The 17,215-nt window shown below is 30.0% G+C and overlaps 1 protein-coding gene across 7 annotated transcripts in view; it reads left to right on the top strand.

Moving 5' to 3' along the window:
* Nucleotides 1-17,215, top strand: part of LOC145329588 (band 7 protein AGAP004871-like) — a 98,259-nt gene that overhangs the window by 27,920 nt on the left and 53,124 nt on the right. For 6 of the 7 annotated variants that reach the window (XM_080173877.1, XM_080173872.1, XM_080173876.1 and 3 more), the window contains 4 exons: nt 630-769; nt 2,722-2,785; nt 10,697-10,745; nt 15,373-15,533. In XM_080173877.1, coding sequence (XP_080030003.1) covers nt 750-769; nt 2,722-2,785; nt 10,697-10,745; nt 15,373-15,533 — 294 coding nt within the window. In that variant the 5' untranslated portion in view covers nt 630-749. The remainder of the gene's footprint in view (nt 1-629; nt 770-2,721; nt 2,786-10,696; nt 10,746-15,372; nt 15,534-17,215) is intronic. The other variant, XM_080173874.1, reaches the window with a different exon arrangement.

The following is a 17,215-nucleotide window of genomic DNA, read 5'->3' as shown; positions in this document are numbered from 1 at the left end:
GGCTTGTCAATCTGAAACATTATTTTACTGGTTGCTATTAAAAATATATTTGGTAACGAATCCTTAACATTTACCCAATACTCAAGGTTCCTTATATTCTTGTAAAGATTTCCTTCATCAATGAACATCTATAAAGATCTAAAATAATAAATTCTCTATGAAATCACCATATAGTAAGTATTAATATGCATGCCAAATCCATTTTCGTGAATTTTTACATGTCAAGATTTTTATAGAAATTTATTCTTAGTTTTTTATCTGATTTTTGTAATATGCATTTTATGTAGGATATTTAGACACAATATTGGGTTAGTTAGGTTTAAAATCACTAATTCATTTTATCATTTTTATTGGTCTAAATATCTTACAAAAATGTCAGTTTAAGTTACAAATTGCTTGACAAACCCGCTTTTCAATTGAATAACTAACTTAAGTATTAACACAACTAAATTATAATATTATTTCTTTTGTAATATGGAAGACGATGGGGGGGGGGGGGTAGGTAGGACTATTTTATTAAGTATGAAAATAATTCAAATAATTTTTGATGGGTTTATTTTTGTAAATTTTCTACGTTAACCAAATCAATATTTCGTTACTTACCTAACTATCAATGTATTTATGTTTAGAACCCCCTAAGAGGGGTGCAGGGGGTGCGAACAAACGGTTCTAACTCGAACCCTGTGGGGGCGACGAACGGATCTTCATCAACACAAGGTGGTCAGCAACAGTACAGACAAGAACCTGGCATGGATGTTATAGATACCAGGTACCAATTTTAGGGACCAAAAGGGATAAGATAATGGCCGATAAATTGATGTACATCCCCAATGATGATACACAAATTTTCCCTTTCTGTAGATTAAACTTAGTGGTTGAAACGTTTGAACACTCAACTTAATGAGCGAACCAATCATATTTCATCTAAGTCCCCAAAGTTGTTAATCAGACGAATAAGAAAGCGTTATCATAAAACTTTTGGGACTAGTGTATTAAACAGTCAATTGTCCCCTTCCTCTCTGTATCTAATTAGATATCTTTATCCATCTATCTACTTAGCATTTTATAAAAAATGCTATTTATCCTTTTGATGACAACAACCCCACACTAAAAATATTTTTACATCTACAATTAAAATGTTTCTACAGTATTGGCAATATTTGCAAAGGTAACTTATTAAGAAGAAAATTGTAAATTAATGAACATTAAATTTGAAAAAATGCCAAATCGCCGCCGTTTTAAATAATATTTAAAAAAAACTATTTGTATAAATTTTTTTGCAGTTTTGTGTGGACTGAGTAATTGCAATGTTGCAAACCTAAGTTACAGCAATAAAGCTAATAAAAATAAACCATGCTTACATCTAACGTTTCTTTAAACCAACAAAAATAAAAAAAATTATAAAAACCAAACCTCCATAGGAAACATCTAAGAAAGAAATAATTAGAATTGGATTAATATTTAATTCTGTCTTTCAATAGTTTTTACAATAAACAATCATTAAAATTAACTGAAATGGATGAACTACAATCTGTATACAGCCCTTTTAACCTAATTGAAGATATAAATAAAAAATGCTCCTATAGTCTTTTTTTTAAAAGTATAACACTACAAGAGCGTGATTGCAGAGTAAAATCCTTACTGTGATACCTTGGTGTTATAATCTAAGGATTCACATTAAAAAGAAGCTGCATTTGTTTAAATTGTTCATACAAAACAAATATTTCTTAGCAAAAATTATTTGTCACCTTTTTCATTTTTATGTACTTAGTATTATGTATCTCATTAATATGCCATTTTCAAGATTCTTATAATATTTATTTGCAATTGAACCTCCCCAGCTTGTTGCGGTAAAGTTAGCCACTAAAATTTGAAAATGGTTTATTAAGTTAAAAAAATCATAATTTACCCTAAAATTATTTATAAAAAGTATTTATTCCATAAATGCTGCAGTTTTTAAATCTCACTTTCTAGACCAGAGAAAAAAAGGCTGAAATAATTTGTTTAATTACATTGCTGTCTTTTCTTAAGCTTTTAATTATAATTTTTAATTGTATTACACTAATTACCATACAAATTATTTGTAGAGAACTTTTAGGAAATTTTGATTAATATATGTATATAACACAAACTTTAAAGTTAAAAAAATCAAGAGTTGTAATGAGCAACTGATTTCCATTTTAACATTTTAGAAACATTTATCGTTTTGGATTTTTGTTCTAGTGTTCATTTTGATTTAATCAATTTTAGTTTTGTTAACAATAGAATTACTTCATAGACATATTTTATAATTAAAATGTTACTAAATGTCATCAAGCGTATTTACACCATTTCAAGGATTTTTAAAATCATTGATATACAAATAGTCGACTATATAAAGTGATTTAGAAGGATTCAGAAAGGATAAATCAAATTTGGTTGCTGCATTCCTATTAGAGTTTAAGTACATGATAATAAAGATTTTCCTATTGTTAAGTTACTTTAAAATGAGTTAATAACGTTTTCTCGTATTCTTTCGATTCCGGTGGATAGGAACCGGATTATATCCAGCTTTCTACGAATATAAAAATGTACAATCATAAGATTAAAACCAGTTTTTTAACCCGTGCCTTCGGCACCTCGGGGCTAAAAAAACTGGATTTAATCTTATAATTGTACATTCTATATCCGCGGAAAGCGGTTTATAATACGATGAAAGAAATAACTATTAATTTATTTTAGTTTGCGGACCCAGCACGGGTCTAGAGAAAAGCTCAATCCTAAACATCAATATGATGAAGAACAGGTGAATATTAGATAGATAGCAAGACATATAGCCATACATGTAGTCAGATAGCAAGACTAATAGATAGATAGTCGTGAAGATAGATAGTGAGAACAATATGTAGTGAAATAGATATTTGCAGATAGTAAAATAGATAGTTAGATTTATAGTGAGATAGGTAGATAGAATGTTAGATAGATAAATAGTGAAATAGATAGATAGTTAGATAGATATAAGACTGAAATACTGATGAGAAGATATGTAGATAGACATTACAGCGCACAATTACATAGTGTAAATAATTAAATAAAACATATTTTTTCATTGAAAAAAAGAAATTAGCTGTAAGGAAAATGTTTTTCCCCTTCTCTTAAAATAAAAAGAAAATTCTTAAGTAGTAAATCATTTTCAAAATAAATCAGAAAGAAAGGAATTCATTATTGAAAAAAACCCTGATGTTTAAAGTTCTTATCAGATAATAATTTTTCATTATTCTAACAGTTATTTGAAGTAAAATTTAAGCCTTATTTTTCACCAATAAAGCAGTAAATTAACCACTTAACAATGAACAAAATAATACTTTTCATTAGGTAATGTTATCCATAAATCTTTATGTTTTATGTATGAATCTATAGAAATTTTACGTCCAATCATTCTTTTAACAAAAATCTCCCAAATAATTTCTCCCCTACCAACTACCCATCCTTTTATTTTAGAACTTAAATGTAGAAAATAAACCAGAAATGGTAAAAAAGTTCAACTTTTTCTTTGATAACAAAATTGAAAAAAGAAAAGTTTTAAACAAGAAAGAAAATGAGAGAATGGAGAAAGGGGAAAAAAAAGGTATTGTCCATAAAAAACAAAATTAGTGGTTCTCCTTTTATAACCCACCCCATAAAAATTAACCCTGTTCATGTAAATAACAAATGTTTCCCCTCAATTATTTTGAGGGAGTAGGTTAAATTGTCCTAATCTGCTAGAAATTTTTTTGCTTTTCCAAAAAAATATACTTAAATTTTATCAATAAATTTATTTAGAAAAAATATTCATATATTAAGCATTAAGTTAATCCCTCCCCCTCCCAAAAAAAGAAAAAAAGGGTTTGCCGCCCTAAAATTGATCAATAAAAAAAATACAAAGAGAAAGTGAGCAGGAGTAAGTAAAAAAAGAAAAATGTGAGTGGAGAGAAGTAGAGAACAAGAAAGAGAAATAGATAGTGGCAACTTTTAAAGCAATCTTTGGAATACTAAATAAGGTAGTTCTCTCGTAAAACAACCAGTTTTTAAATTTAATTTTTCGCTTATTCTTTTCAATATATAAACACAAGGGAAGGGTGATCTTCAGCCCTAAGTTCCTTTTACTCAAGATCCACTAATTTTGAAAAAAAATATATTTTATCAATTTCATATCTTCATAGCATAATATTTATATGTTATATGCTGAGTTTAGCTGTTCTGTACAGTTGACTTTAAGTCCAAAAGATAGATAGGGATGGTCCATGAAAGCTATTTATTCAGCTGAAGGGTGGACAAGAAATAATGTTTTCCTGCCTAAAGTCTTTCACATATTTTACTAATAAATTTTTTAATTGGAGACAATTGATCCTCATAGAAAATCCTCCATTATAGCTTCAGGGGCTGTTGAATATAGGGGAATGAAAATGGTGTTGATTAATTTAGGTTTCATTGCCCTCTCTCTGTCTTGTTCTGGCCAACGTCTTCTCATATAACCCATATTACTTCTTACTAAACAATAAGTAATAATTGTGTTATAATTAATATTAATGATATGGTTCTTTATCATTCTTCCATACAATAATAGGTGCAACTACAATCAAGCTAAACAAACAACCCAGTATAATAATTATGTGGTAGAAAGTCAATTGTTTTATTTGAACGTAAATTTGTAGCATTTAGTAGAAAGTGAACTTATTCCAATCTTATATTAATCAGTTGTAAAGTAATACTGGAATAGTTATTTCTCTTGTTGTATTATTAACAGCTTTCCGCGGATAAAAAATGTACAATTATAAGATTAAAACCATTCTTTTAACCAGGAGTTGCCAAAGTCACGAGCTGAAAAAACTGGTTTTAATCTTATGATTGTAAATATTTATATTCCAAGAAAACTGGATAAAATACGACGCTAGACATAATTTTTCAGTATTGCTGAGAACCGGTGCTAATCCAGCGGATATTAATCGGTTTCAAATCCAAATTATGCAATTATTGAGCAAGCAGCATTACAAGCACACTTGAACTAAATGCTTGGGTTTGAAGTCTTTAATTAAATTACAGTTGAATTTAAGTTTACGATTACGTTTCAATTTGCTGTCATACTACAATGACTATAAAACTTCAGAAATGACATGGAATATTTGTCTAGAATTATTACTGAAGTGTCTCTTATGTGCTTAAAATAAAATCAGTTTTACGTACACTTAGAAAACTATTAAACTCTACGGCAAAGCCAAATAAGTACAATTGAAGTATAGGACCCAAAAAAAAACTCTAAGTACATCCTCTTATCGTCGGAGAGGTTATAGGTTTTAATTTCATAACTAAAGACGTTAAAAATGGTTCCTACTGCTGCTATGTCAGGTGCGAGAAATAAATAGTTAGAGCAGGGTTAGTGACTTGGCCCATAAACAGGCGCATTCATTAACATGCACGGTTAGGACTTCTCACACAAAGGTCATACAATCAAAGGGTTGGTTGTCTGTTGGATGTTAATTAACCTAGAAATCCTAGGGTGTAATATCCCATCACACGCGGATCATGCGCTGGATTCTCTAGATGATCCCTTAAAAATTAAAAAAATAATGTCATGAACTTTAAATAACCAATTTTGAAAAACATTTTCATTTTAATTCGTTGATTATGAGCTTCAAAACAAAAAAATATTTTAGAACGATAATTTGCTATTTTATACATAATTTTCCCCCGTGTTTGTAAGCCCCTTCACATGTATGATGTCATTCTACCTCTTGAGTTTTAATTTTATACCAGTACAAAAAGAATAATGTGAAGAAAATGATAAATATTTATATTAAACCCTAATACATATTAGAATTATAACGATTTAGGACAGGCACAATACCCTAGCGTCATAAGGTCTGTTAAAAGGATTATACATAATAAAATAGAGAGGCTTGATTGTAAAAATGACCATAAGAGACTGACTGAAAATCAGAATTGCTTACCAAGCACGGGTTACTGATAATTTATCATTTATCATATTGATATTTAGTTTGTTAGATAACTTCAACTGTTAGTTTATAAGTCAAGACAATCTCTTATTTCCCAAAACTAAAAAATATAACTTAACGAAAAGATAAATTCTTGGTTAATTTTCCTATTCCCTTTATCTATGAGTAAGCCAGACTTTACTAATGATTTTACCTATATCATATAATTATCCAATTAATATACTCTTAAAAACATACATGAAAAGTTTACTGAAAGGTGGGGGAAATTGTCTAATTAAACCAGAAAAAAAGCAATGCATGTGCTATATGTATATAACTAGCGGATACGCTCCTAAAGGCCTTTAGGGGCACTTGAGGGTAAGGAGAAGAAGCCCCCCCCCCACTTTCAATTTTAGTTTAAAAGAAAAAGTAAAATAAATTTTTATGGAGGGTTTATTTTTTATAGGGGCCATTTTTTTGAGATAGTGGTGGTACCCTCCCCTAAAATAGTTATAAACCTTCCCAGGACTTATGAGAAGCCACCCTGTAAAGGAGAACCACATCGGTTTAGTGGTTAGCGAGATCCTTCGCTACAGACAAAAAAAACATACTACTTTATATAATAGGATTATTATATAAAGTAGTAAGGTTGTTGTCTGTAGCCTAAGATTTCAATAACTAATTATCCAATTGAGTACCACATTTTAGAGATGCTTCTTATATGGTCTGAGGCTATTCAGTTTTAGAATGATGTTTTGTATTGATATTTAGGCTATTCTTCTCTCCCTCCCTACAATTTTGAAAATAGAGCCTCTAGATGCTAAGGGCCTAAATAATAATAAAATTAATGGAATTATATGCACTGATTTCATTTAAAAGTTGGTTGTCTTGTTATTGCTTTTTTAACAGACACATTTTTCAAACTTTTAAGTGTTATAGCCATGGAAAATTATTGTAAAACCCATAAAACAGTAAATGAAAGTGCTTAGTTGTGACATTAACAATATAAACATTTTATGGCGGTAGTTTAAAACTATTAATTTTCTTAAACTTTCATAATTTATGCTCTTGGGGGGCGAAGCTGCTTACAACATGGACACGTCATTACATCTATCCGAGGACGATTCATTCAAAATAATTTATTCAAACACATTCTACAGATTTAGAAAAATCAAATGTGATAAAAATACTAATTCACAAATATTAAACATGACAATTAAAACTAAAAGATTTAAAAAGTTTTGTTTCACCTAAATCTTTATTTGGGCTTAGATAAATATTGTTCCAATATATTTTTAAGGTAAATAGGACTCTTTCCTAATATAAAATTATTTAATAAAATATTTGCCACACTCCTGTGAAATCAGTGAAGCTTGTTATTTTATTATCAAATATTTTGGATGTGTACCAAAACTATGAAACTTGTCTATCTACCTTCCAATATTTCAAGCATATGACGGGGTCTACAAATATCGTATGACCAGAATTCACATTTAACTTTGTTCCTATAAAACTTGTTTTTTTACTGTAATCTAAAATCAACGGATTGTGTTTAGAAAGGATTTGAAAAGGAATTAGGTCGAGATGAATTTAGCTCCTTCAGCCAATATTTTAAAGAAGAAAAATTTTGATTTTGCTGATTCATTTACCATGTTTTGCCTCTTTTGGCCATCTTAAAATTAAAAACTTTTTCAGAGTGATATAACCCTCGAAACAAAAAAATGTAAATTCGTTCTAGGTATCCAATATCATTAAATTTCTACCGTTTTACCTCCGATTGAACACATTTTAAACAAGTAGGTTGTGTAAGGCAACAATAGGCCCCGTAGGTACGCAGGAAGTATATCATATCAGGATATAGAAACAAACTTTTCTGAACATTGAGAAAATTAAAGTTTTATTTTCAATTTGATGAGGAAAATCAAGTATATTCTTTGAACTTACAGATTTCAGGGAAAGGTTAAAAAAGATTTATTTTTCTTTCATATCCTTTAAATAAATTCATAAGTTTTTTCCCCATACTTTTCAAAGAAGATTTGTGATAGTTGGTTAGGGAAAGGTTTCAAGCTTTTTAGTGGAGTATACAAATCTTTTCACGCGAAGGACTTAATGAAACACTTAAAACTGATTCCAATTTCCTCTTTCTAATAAACCGAAGCCCTTAAAGGCTTTGGTAGCAGTCGCTAATTAAAAGTAAACAAACAGAAAAAAAACCATCAGCAAATAAATATCAGGCAACCATGTTATGACGTAACACATTAATTTGTCCGCCATGTTTGTAGCTTTTTACAGTCCGATCTTTAAAACATAACCTCTGTATACTTTTTTTTATCTATTTTATTTTGTAGATTAAGATTTCCTCTAGTTTTTTTTTGGCATTTTTAGAATGACGAAGTTAATCAATTTTGGAGGTTTTTAAACTACAATTACATTAATAAGTTCAATCTTTTTTTAAGAACTTTATTTACAATCCAATTTGTCAATAAAGAGGCAGACAAAACTTATATCTTTTATTTTATAAGGATATTCTTTATGTTTTTTTAAAGAATTGTTCCCAGACATTGTTAAGAAACCAAGCTAAGCTTTCTGGAATAAGAATACAATAATCCAGTTCAGGGATAGAGAATACAATACAAATCAAATATGGGCTTTTCCCCTGGCCTCTAGAGGTTGAGCCCATAAAAACTGTGTCCTAACTGATTTTTTGTTAACAAAACAATGGGATAAAACATTATGTGCTATTTCTCTTGTTTGGGTTAATCTAGCACCCCCCACCCCCACCACTTCTACACTTATAAAGCTTCCTTGAAGTGTAGAAACCAAATCAATTTGGTTGCCACAATCTTTTTGGTTCAAACATACAGACTAAAAAATCTAGTTTTGAGACAACTGGAGAGTGTGGATCAAAATAATCTCAAATACTAGTTTTTATAAAAATAATAATTAATTAAATATTCTATCCCTTAAAGCCTGCTTAAAAAGAAATAGAATAATCTAATCAGAAATATGGATCATTAACAACATTACAAAATGATATTTCTATCACAGACAAACAAGTATGTACAAAAAGACATTTTATTGTAGCACAGAAATTAATGAAAGTTATTGAATATTTACATAATACAAATAATTAAAATTTCTGTTTTTGATAAAATTAAAAGTACTAAATAGATAAAATAAAAATTAATGTATAGAACGATGTAAACTTACACAAATAAAGGTTAATATGAATTTATATGTTTTGTATGGGCCCTACATTCATTAAATAAAAAGAAAACTGAATTTTATCTTTCTTTCTCAGACATTGGAAGCTTATAGGATGCTTTTATCATCTAAACAACACGACAAAAAAGATTCCCTTCGTAATTAGTAACTTTTAATAAACCATTATTCAGCCAAATGTACAATCTGTATAAATATAGAATTTGGAAACATGAGTAAAATAGTAAAATAATTTACAAAGGACAAGAAGTTAACACTTTTGTTTATAAACAAAATTTTAAAAACATTTTTCAATTTAACATTTTAAATGTAACAAATTCTTAAAAGGATTGCTTCAATCTTGTAGAAAATAGAAAAATCAATTTATCTAATAGCAGGAGCGAGGCTTTGGGATTTGCATGGTTTGGAATTCTCAATAAAAATATTCAAGCCAAATAATTGAAATACATTTTCTAAATGCATTTTAAACATTTCAAATACATTCATTTGTTATTGACACTGGATAAATAACAAAGCAATATACAAGGTCAAATTTCCAGTATTATAAACATTCAAAATCATGTCTATTAAAGAAATAGCATGATTTAATTTTAATAGATGTAATTTGAACATTTTATAAACTAAAAAAGTTAAATTCTTCATGGACACGGGAATTGGCTTGAATTTAAGACCAGACAAATATTTAAAGATTCAAATCAATTATGTAAGAGCTTATAGCAATGTCACTTTGATTATATTAAAAAAATAAAATCATGTGTATTTCAGTTAATTACCAATAACCATAGAAAATTAAGTTTCACATGAAACCTTGAATAGTTTTTCTTGCAAGTTCTTGTTTAGACAACTTAAATTTTGTGCCAGATCAGTAATCCTATACAAATGGCATTGAAAGGATATGTTGAATGTACAGACAAATTTGTTGTATAAAAATATTCCAGCCAATATAACAAATATGCTGACTCCCTACTTTACAAAGTTAAATTCAATTTTGTGGAATCCAATACCATTTTTGTTGCAAACTTTAACTTTTTCAATGTATCATAATATTTCCTTTTATAGATACAACTTTAAACATCAAGTTTAGGAAGAGGGGAATATTTAATGAGACTATTAAAAGTGATGAGATGGGGGGAATTTTTTTTTTAACTGTTTCTTTAAGCACTGAAAATTTGTGTTTAATTAGATAGATAACAAGTTAGTGGAATAGAATAGATTATACACAAAATAGAATAATAGCAATTAGTAGTTAATAGTAGCTTAGATATTCTATAATTCACTTTTTTCTGTCCGTCTTTCTGTCCGTAACACTATGTAAAAAATTTAACTTTCTCGTCTGCTATTCAGGATAGATGGCTTAGAATTCAGTCGGTCTATTGGTCCGTCGGTCTTTCAGTCATATTTTTTGTGCGTTGCTTCATATCAATGTTGTCATCCTAGTTCAATTAAGATTTAGGAGAAAAACATTAACATGAAATGTTTTGATGAAATATTTGTATTATAAGTAATGTTTTTTTTATTTTCAGGGAATGTCTGTACCAACTGGACCTGGCCATTCTAAGGGACACATTCAGGGATGATTAATCTCTCCTAGCCAATTAATATGATAACAAGGACAATTAGGTACAATAGTAGCAAAAACAAGTAAAATTTGGTAAAAATGGTAAAATAGGGAGTATGAAAATAAAGAAAAGAAAAAATTGTTAAATGTTTTCCAGTTTTGCTTTAAAACCATTTATTATCCACTAAACCTTACTGAAAAATCATGTATAGCATCGTATTGCAAACAATTTTCCAAGAAATGATGAAATAAAAATCATAAAATTAATACCAGCTTTAATCTTATATATTTTTTATTTCAATATCCGCGGAAAGCTGTCTGTAATACGATAAAAAAACTATTAAAAAAACGTGAGAGTAATAAACTGACATACTTAAAGAGTTTACTTGTAGAGTAACTGCGCTACTAATAATAGAAATTTTGGATATAGTCCCTTTCATGGCAACGCCTCTTGAGGGGCGATTTGTCGTATTTTCAAAATGGCTATTGATAGGTTATTTTAGGTTAGGTTAGGGTATAGTGGTTTAGGTGATTGCACCGCAGGGTTAGGCAATTGTCACCAAGCGACTATGCCCCTAGTGGCCTCTAGGGGCACTTGAGGAGTTGAACTTTTGTTTATCTCATTTCTTAATTTAGATTTTTAAATATAGGTATTTTCTATGGGGGGAGATGATGCTCGACCAGCCCCCACCTTCAAATTTTAATTTTAGTTTTTAAGGAAAAAAGCAAAGCTACCCTGTAGAGGAGAACCATATCGGTTAAGCGGTTAGCAAGATCCTTCGGTACAGACAGACATACAAAGATGCTATTACTTTATTATAACGATATTAAATTTGTTAATTAGTGAAACTCTTTCGTAAATATGATTAGAAAGTATTTGACGTGGAGAAAATATTAGATTTTTAGGAAATTTCTTCAAAATATCAGAGAGAGGGAGGGGACAATAGGCTGTTTATTACACTAGTTCCCAAAGTGTTATAATAGCATTTGCTTATTCGTTGTCTTAACTACTTTGGGGACTTTTTTATTGGTTGATTGATTAAGTTGGGTGTTCGAACGTTTCAATCACTAATCTTAATCTACAAAAGGGGTAATTTTGTGTATCATCATTGGGGATGTACATCAATTTATCGGCCATTGTCTTATCCCTTAAAATTCATGTAAAAATATATATAATATTTTCTCATGATAAGCAAAATACAAAATAAATGTGTTATTTTAATCCTCATGAAGGGTGGGAAATGGCCGACTATTTCATATATTATCTACAATTAGGGATATGTGTAGACCAGCCAAAAAAGGAAAATGAAATTAAGTTATACATACATTTTGTTCTAAAATAAATATATACACATTACACACAAACACACACACACACACACATTTTAAAGTTTCTACTTAGAAGTTTAGTAATATATGTGCATATCATATTCGCGTGAATATAATGTTACCTTACTATTTTAACAAATGTTATGAAATTTATCATTTAAAGAAATAAGATTATATCCGAAATTTGGTACTTTAAAAGCTAATTGATTTGCTAACAGCGTCTAAGGGCCTTGCCACATCAAAATTTTATTTGGCTTGAAATCCTTTTTTTTTGGGGGGGGGGGGTGGGTTATATTTGGTGGTGGTTTTACTGTTTGTTGACTCAAAGTATCACATAAAATGAATATTTTGCTGTTTGCTGTAAGACAAAGGTAGACTACTCATAATTATCTGTTTTCATACAATGTTAATTTTACAAATTGACTGTTTAAACATTTACTAATTGTATGTAAATGAAAAAGGACGACAACATCCATAAAGGCGAAGCTCTGAAACGGCAGGAGAGATGAATTTTAACCCTTGTAGAGTGTCAAAACTGAATAATCAAAATATAAATATGTAAACTTTGACAAAATTGTACGTAAATTTGTTGCCAAATAATATTAATATAATATAATAATAAAACATATTGTAATAGTAACTAGCACTCCAAAAATCAGATCAATCAGATTATTATATTTTATAAGATTTGTTGTTAGAAAAGTTAAAAGTTAACATGTTTAAAATGGACGTACAGACATGCTGGTAATGTCTATAGAGTTGCTACGCTTTCTTAATCGTACTTAGCTACTACAGGAATCGATAGGATAATTTTAGAAAAGCTTCGCTATTAAAAATAAAATCCCTCACTATATTCAAAACACAATAGCCTGACTACAAGAAATTATTTAATTAAAATTAAAGTGACGGAAAGGTTAATTTATAATACAAGGTGGGGGGAATTTAAAGTTTCATGTGATAAGTAATTTGTGAAAGAAATGTTAAACATAAGCAAACCTACTGTGCAAGGACGTCCAAGCTTTTTTTATTTGGGGGGGGGGGAGGGTAAAAAATCGAAAATTGAAATGCATTTAGGTAATTTTTATGTCATAGAGGCAAGGACGTCCAAGCTTTTTTTCATTGGGGGGATGTAAAAATGAAAAATAAAATTTTTTTGTGGGGGGGGGAGGGGGTAATCACCACTTTACCCACCCTGTTGGACGTCCCTGCTACTGTGCACAGTGCACATATACATTATAGAAACAAGTCCTATTTGCAAAATTTCCCCCATTTTCTCCGAGCTCCTCTTATACATAACTTGCCCACCCCTCCCCACCAACCCTATATCCCAGGGGAACTCATTAATTAATCTTATTTTACCATTTGCAATGTAATTAACATGCATATTGACCAAACACAAAGGAAATTCTATTAATATAACTTTTTTTTACATTATTCATGTGATTTCTTTGTGTCCATAGTAAAAGCTCAGCTAGTATTATTTTACGCTAGTAATAAATATTAAATTATTAATTCATTGAACAAGTTTATGTTGTGTGAATTCAGTTAATATAAAAATTATAAGAATATTTTGATTAATTGAGATTACTATTTTTGTTATGATTAAAAACTTATAAAAAAAGATTATTTGATTTTCTATAGAAAGAAAAATATCTAAATGCAAATTGAAGGAGTATCTGATAACGTAATGCTAGAAGCAAATAATTTGGTTACCAACCACATCTAGCTGGAGTTAGAATTAGGTCTATTTAAGATCACTAAAAAGTTGTTTTTAATCTATCTTTCTTATATAAAATTTAATATGAAAAATTAGGCAAAATACAACGAAGTATGGTTAATATAAATTAAATATCTTCATCTTACAGTAGTTACAAAAATTATGATAAAAAGCTATAGTAAAGTTTATAAAATATTCATAGTTAACAATTCACTGAAATACAATTTTGTATGCAAGCAAAGTAATTCTACATTTTGTCTCTTATTTATTATAAAAAAAACCTACACTTTGGTTCAAGACAGATGTACAATAGCAACTTATTACAAATTAGATTTTATAGAAGCAGCTTATAGAATAAAGGATTAATTGCAAGAGTATTATCAGGTTTTTAATTAGATGTAGCAAGTTTATACTAAATATGTATGTTTTATACCAGGGCTCGGCAGCCACGCATTTATTCACGCATCTGCAGCTAAGGCTAAGTGTGTCGTAAAACCTATTGTTGTATCTATACCTTAACCATGGCTAACAGCCGCGCGGCTGCGATTAGGTTTGCTTGGGCTGGGGTTGGCTTAGACAAAGTATAGCTGAAATTGGCTACGGCTTATAGTCACGGATTATTTCTTATTTTAAGCTATTCAACTTCCTTAAAGCTGCATGCAGTTACAAATGCGGCAAAGCTTCGTTAAAGCTGCTTGGTTGAGGGTAGCTGCAGCTGAGTTTTGCCTAGGCTAAGTAAAGCTTAGGATGGCCGCGAATTAGGTATACCTAGCAGCGTGAGGTTTAGGAGCGATATGGCATTATACGGCTTTAGTGCGGTAAAGTTTGAGGCTTACGAGCCCTGTTTTATTTTCCATTCTATATGACCCACTTTCCAGCATGATTAATTAATTTCTTAAATAAGGTTAATATCTTCACAAAGTTGAATAGAAATTTTGCAATTTTCATGATAAAGTAATTGTGTTATTAATTTTTTATGTACATTAATCAGGAAAAACCAAACTAGTTTCAGAGGAAAAATAAAAATTAGATTTTAAAAAGTCTGTTTTAAAATTCTTTTTATAATTACAATAATTTAGGATCTATATTGCAATAGTTTAACTTTGATGGACAATAATTAAATGCCGTTTCTTGAAGTCCTACCCGGTCATGCGCAATTATGGAATGGAGACGCAAATTTCAGTTTTCAGTTTTCGCGATTGGAGAAAAAATTTTCTTTATATTTTAGCGAATTAGATTTTCTTGCAAGCATCGCTTGTATCTGATGGAGAAAATAAGTAAATAAAATCGCGAAAACTGAGATCTGAAATTTGCATCACCCTATAAGCATTGCGTATGACCTAGCAAGACTTCGAGAAACCGCATTTTTTTTTACTGTCCATCTTACCTTTAAGGCCGAAACATAAGTTTATACAGAAACGCATATTTACACTTTGAGTTATTTCCTTCCTTCTTTCCACCTTCCTAACCATCTTACAAGGTAAGTTCCTTCATTTTAGCCAAATTTTCACGTTCCACCCTCCTTGCTCCCTGGCCACCCGAGGCCTAATCCTAATAAATGCGGGATGAGAATCACGAATGTGTGATGTGCTAGGAATATTACGACAATATTGACAAGAAAGACCCCAGATCAGCCGTGGCCATCCCGAAGGTTGATGACCAGGAGATCTCCAGATTCGGAACGATGATCCTGGCGGCTATATCCATGCTGCTAGTTGTGGTAACACTCCCATTCTCACTATGTTATTGCGTTAAGGTAAGACTCATTTCATTTATACTACTTCTGGAAATCTTTTTGATAAAAACTTTAATTTTTTTTAATGCATACATTTTGATCAGAATAATTCTAAAAATTTGAAATGACCTCAATGAAACTTCCCTTTAAAGAAAAAGATTAAACATTTATGTACCTTGGATTACTCACCATTTGCTTATATGAAAAGGTCCAGAGAGAGAGAGAGAGAGAGAGAGAGAGAGAGAGAGAGAGAGAGAGAGAGAGAGAGAGAGAGAGAGAGAGAGAGAGAGAGAGAGAGAGAGAGAGAGAGAGAGAGAGAGAGGGGAAAATTGGCTGTCTATTACACTAGTCCCCAAAGTTTTATAAGAATGTTTTCCTATTCGTTGCCTTAACAACTGGTAATTTTGTGCATTAACATTGGGAATATGTCGGCCATTGTTTTATTCCTTTAGATCCATGGAAAAAGTCAATAAGCAACTAAATGTTATCCTTATATAAAAGTAACAGGATGTCTGTCTGAGTGTACTTAAGTAGCTTCTCATAGGTACTGGTAAGTACACAACTGTTTTGAGGAAGGGGTACCACCACCCACCCAAGTGAAATAGCCCCTAGAAAAAATTAAATTTGAAAGTGGAGGGTGGGGGAAGGGTCGACTTCAACCCCACACCAAGCTGGAGTACCTTTAAGGCCTCTAAGTGGCATAGCCGCTAATAATACAAAATGTATTTTTCTATACACATTTAATACTTTGAATTGAATATAGAGATAAATAAATACAAATGCTTTTACCCCAAGGGCTAAACAATTTTACTAACTGTTTATATATACCTAAAATATATTTATCTATAAAAGTTAGAGTAGATATTTATTTATAAATAGAATTAAAAGAGATCAATAATTTCTAACAAATTGACACATTTAATATAATACGTTTTTTTTACACTCATTAAAAACAAACTTTGATTAAAACAGCAGAAAATTAGTAACAAACAAAGTTAAATTTCAAATTAGTTAAGGATTTTAAAAGATTTGTTTTAAATCTTTATATCAGTCGTGTTCTGGATAATATAATTATATTTCTAATCCTAAAACATATTTTTGGAACAGAAATGAAGATAAAGTTTTGTCAGGATTAATTAGATTATAAAAAAATGGTTGTTAATTAATTGTAAGATAAATGACCTAGAAAATGCAATGACATTTTCTTTTTATGTCTATCTTTCTTTTCTTTATTTTACAGAGTTAATAATATGAAAGATTTTTTATAAAAAAAGGGAAGAACACTTTAAGTTTTGCCGTTTACTTATGATAATTACCGTTATATCACAACGGACAGTAGCCGTAAATTAGAAATACTTTGGTAGAATGTATTTTATGAATGTTGTCGTTCTTGTTAAATGGGATTTAGAATGTTAATGAAAGAAAGAGTTGCCAAAAGTTTTAGTTACTAGTAGATTTATAATGGTCGCGCACTCAAGGTGAGGCTAAATTAAAAAATAATTCTTTGTCAATTTAAGTTGCTAATATGATATGAAACTCATTTATTGGTCAGTTCGTTTATCCATTAGGAGGGGAGGTAATGGGGTAAAAGGGCTGGATGGGGGGGGGTCGTTATTGTAGCCAACTGAAAGTATCACTTTATTAGATTACCTAAAAATCTGGTCCTATGTTGATATGATATGCAATGGTCTAAATAAAAGTAA

The sequence above is a fragment of the Acartia tonsa genome, chromosome 10 (genome assembly GCF_053477335.1).
Source record: "Acartia tonsa isolate MP-2025a chromosome 10, ASM5347733v1, whole genome shotgun sequence".
Taxonomy (NCBI): Eukaryota; Metazoa; Arthropoda; class Copepoda; order Calanoida; family Acartiidae; genus Acartia; species Acartia tonsa.
Note: the sequence above shows the minus strand (reverse complement) of the source record. Positions and strands in the feature narration are given on the sequence as shown.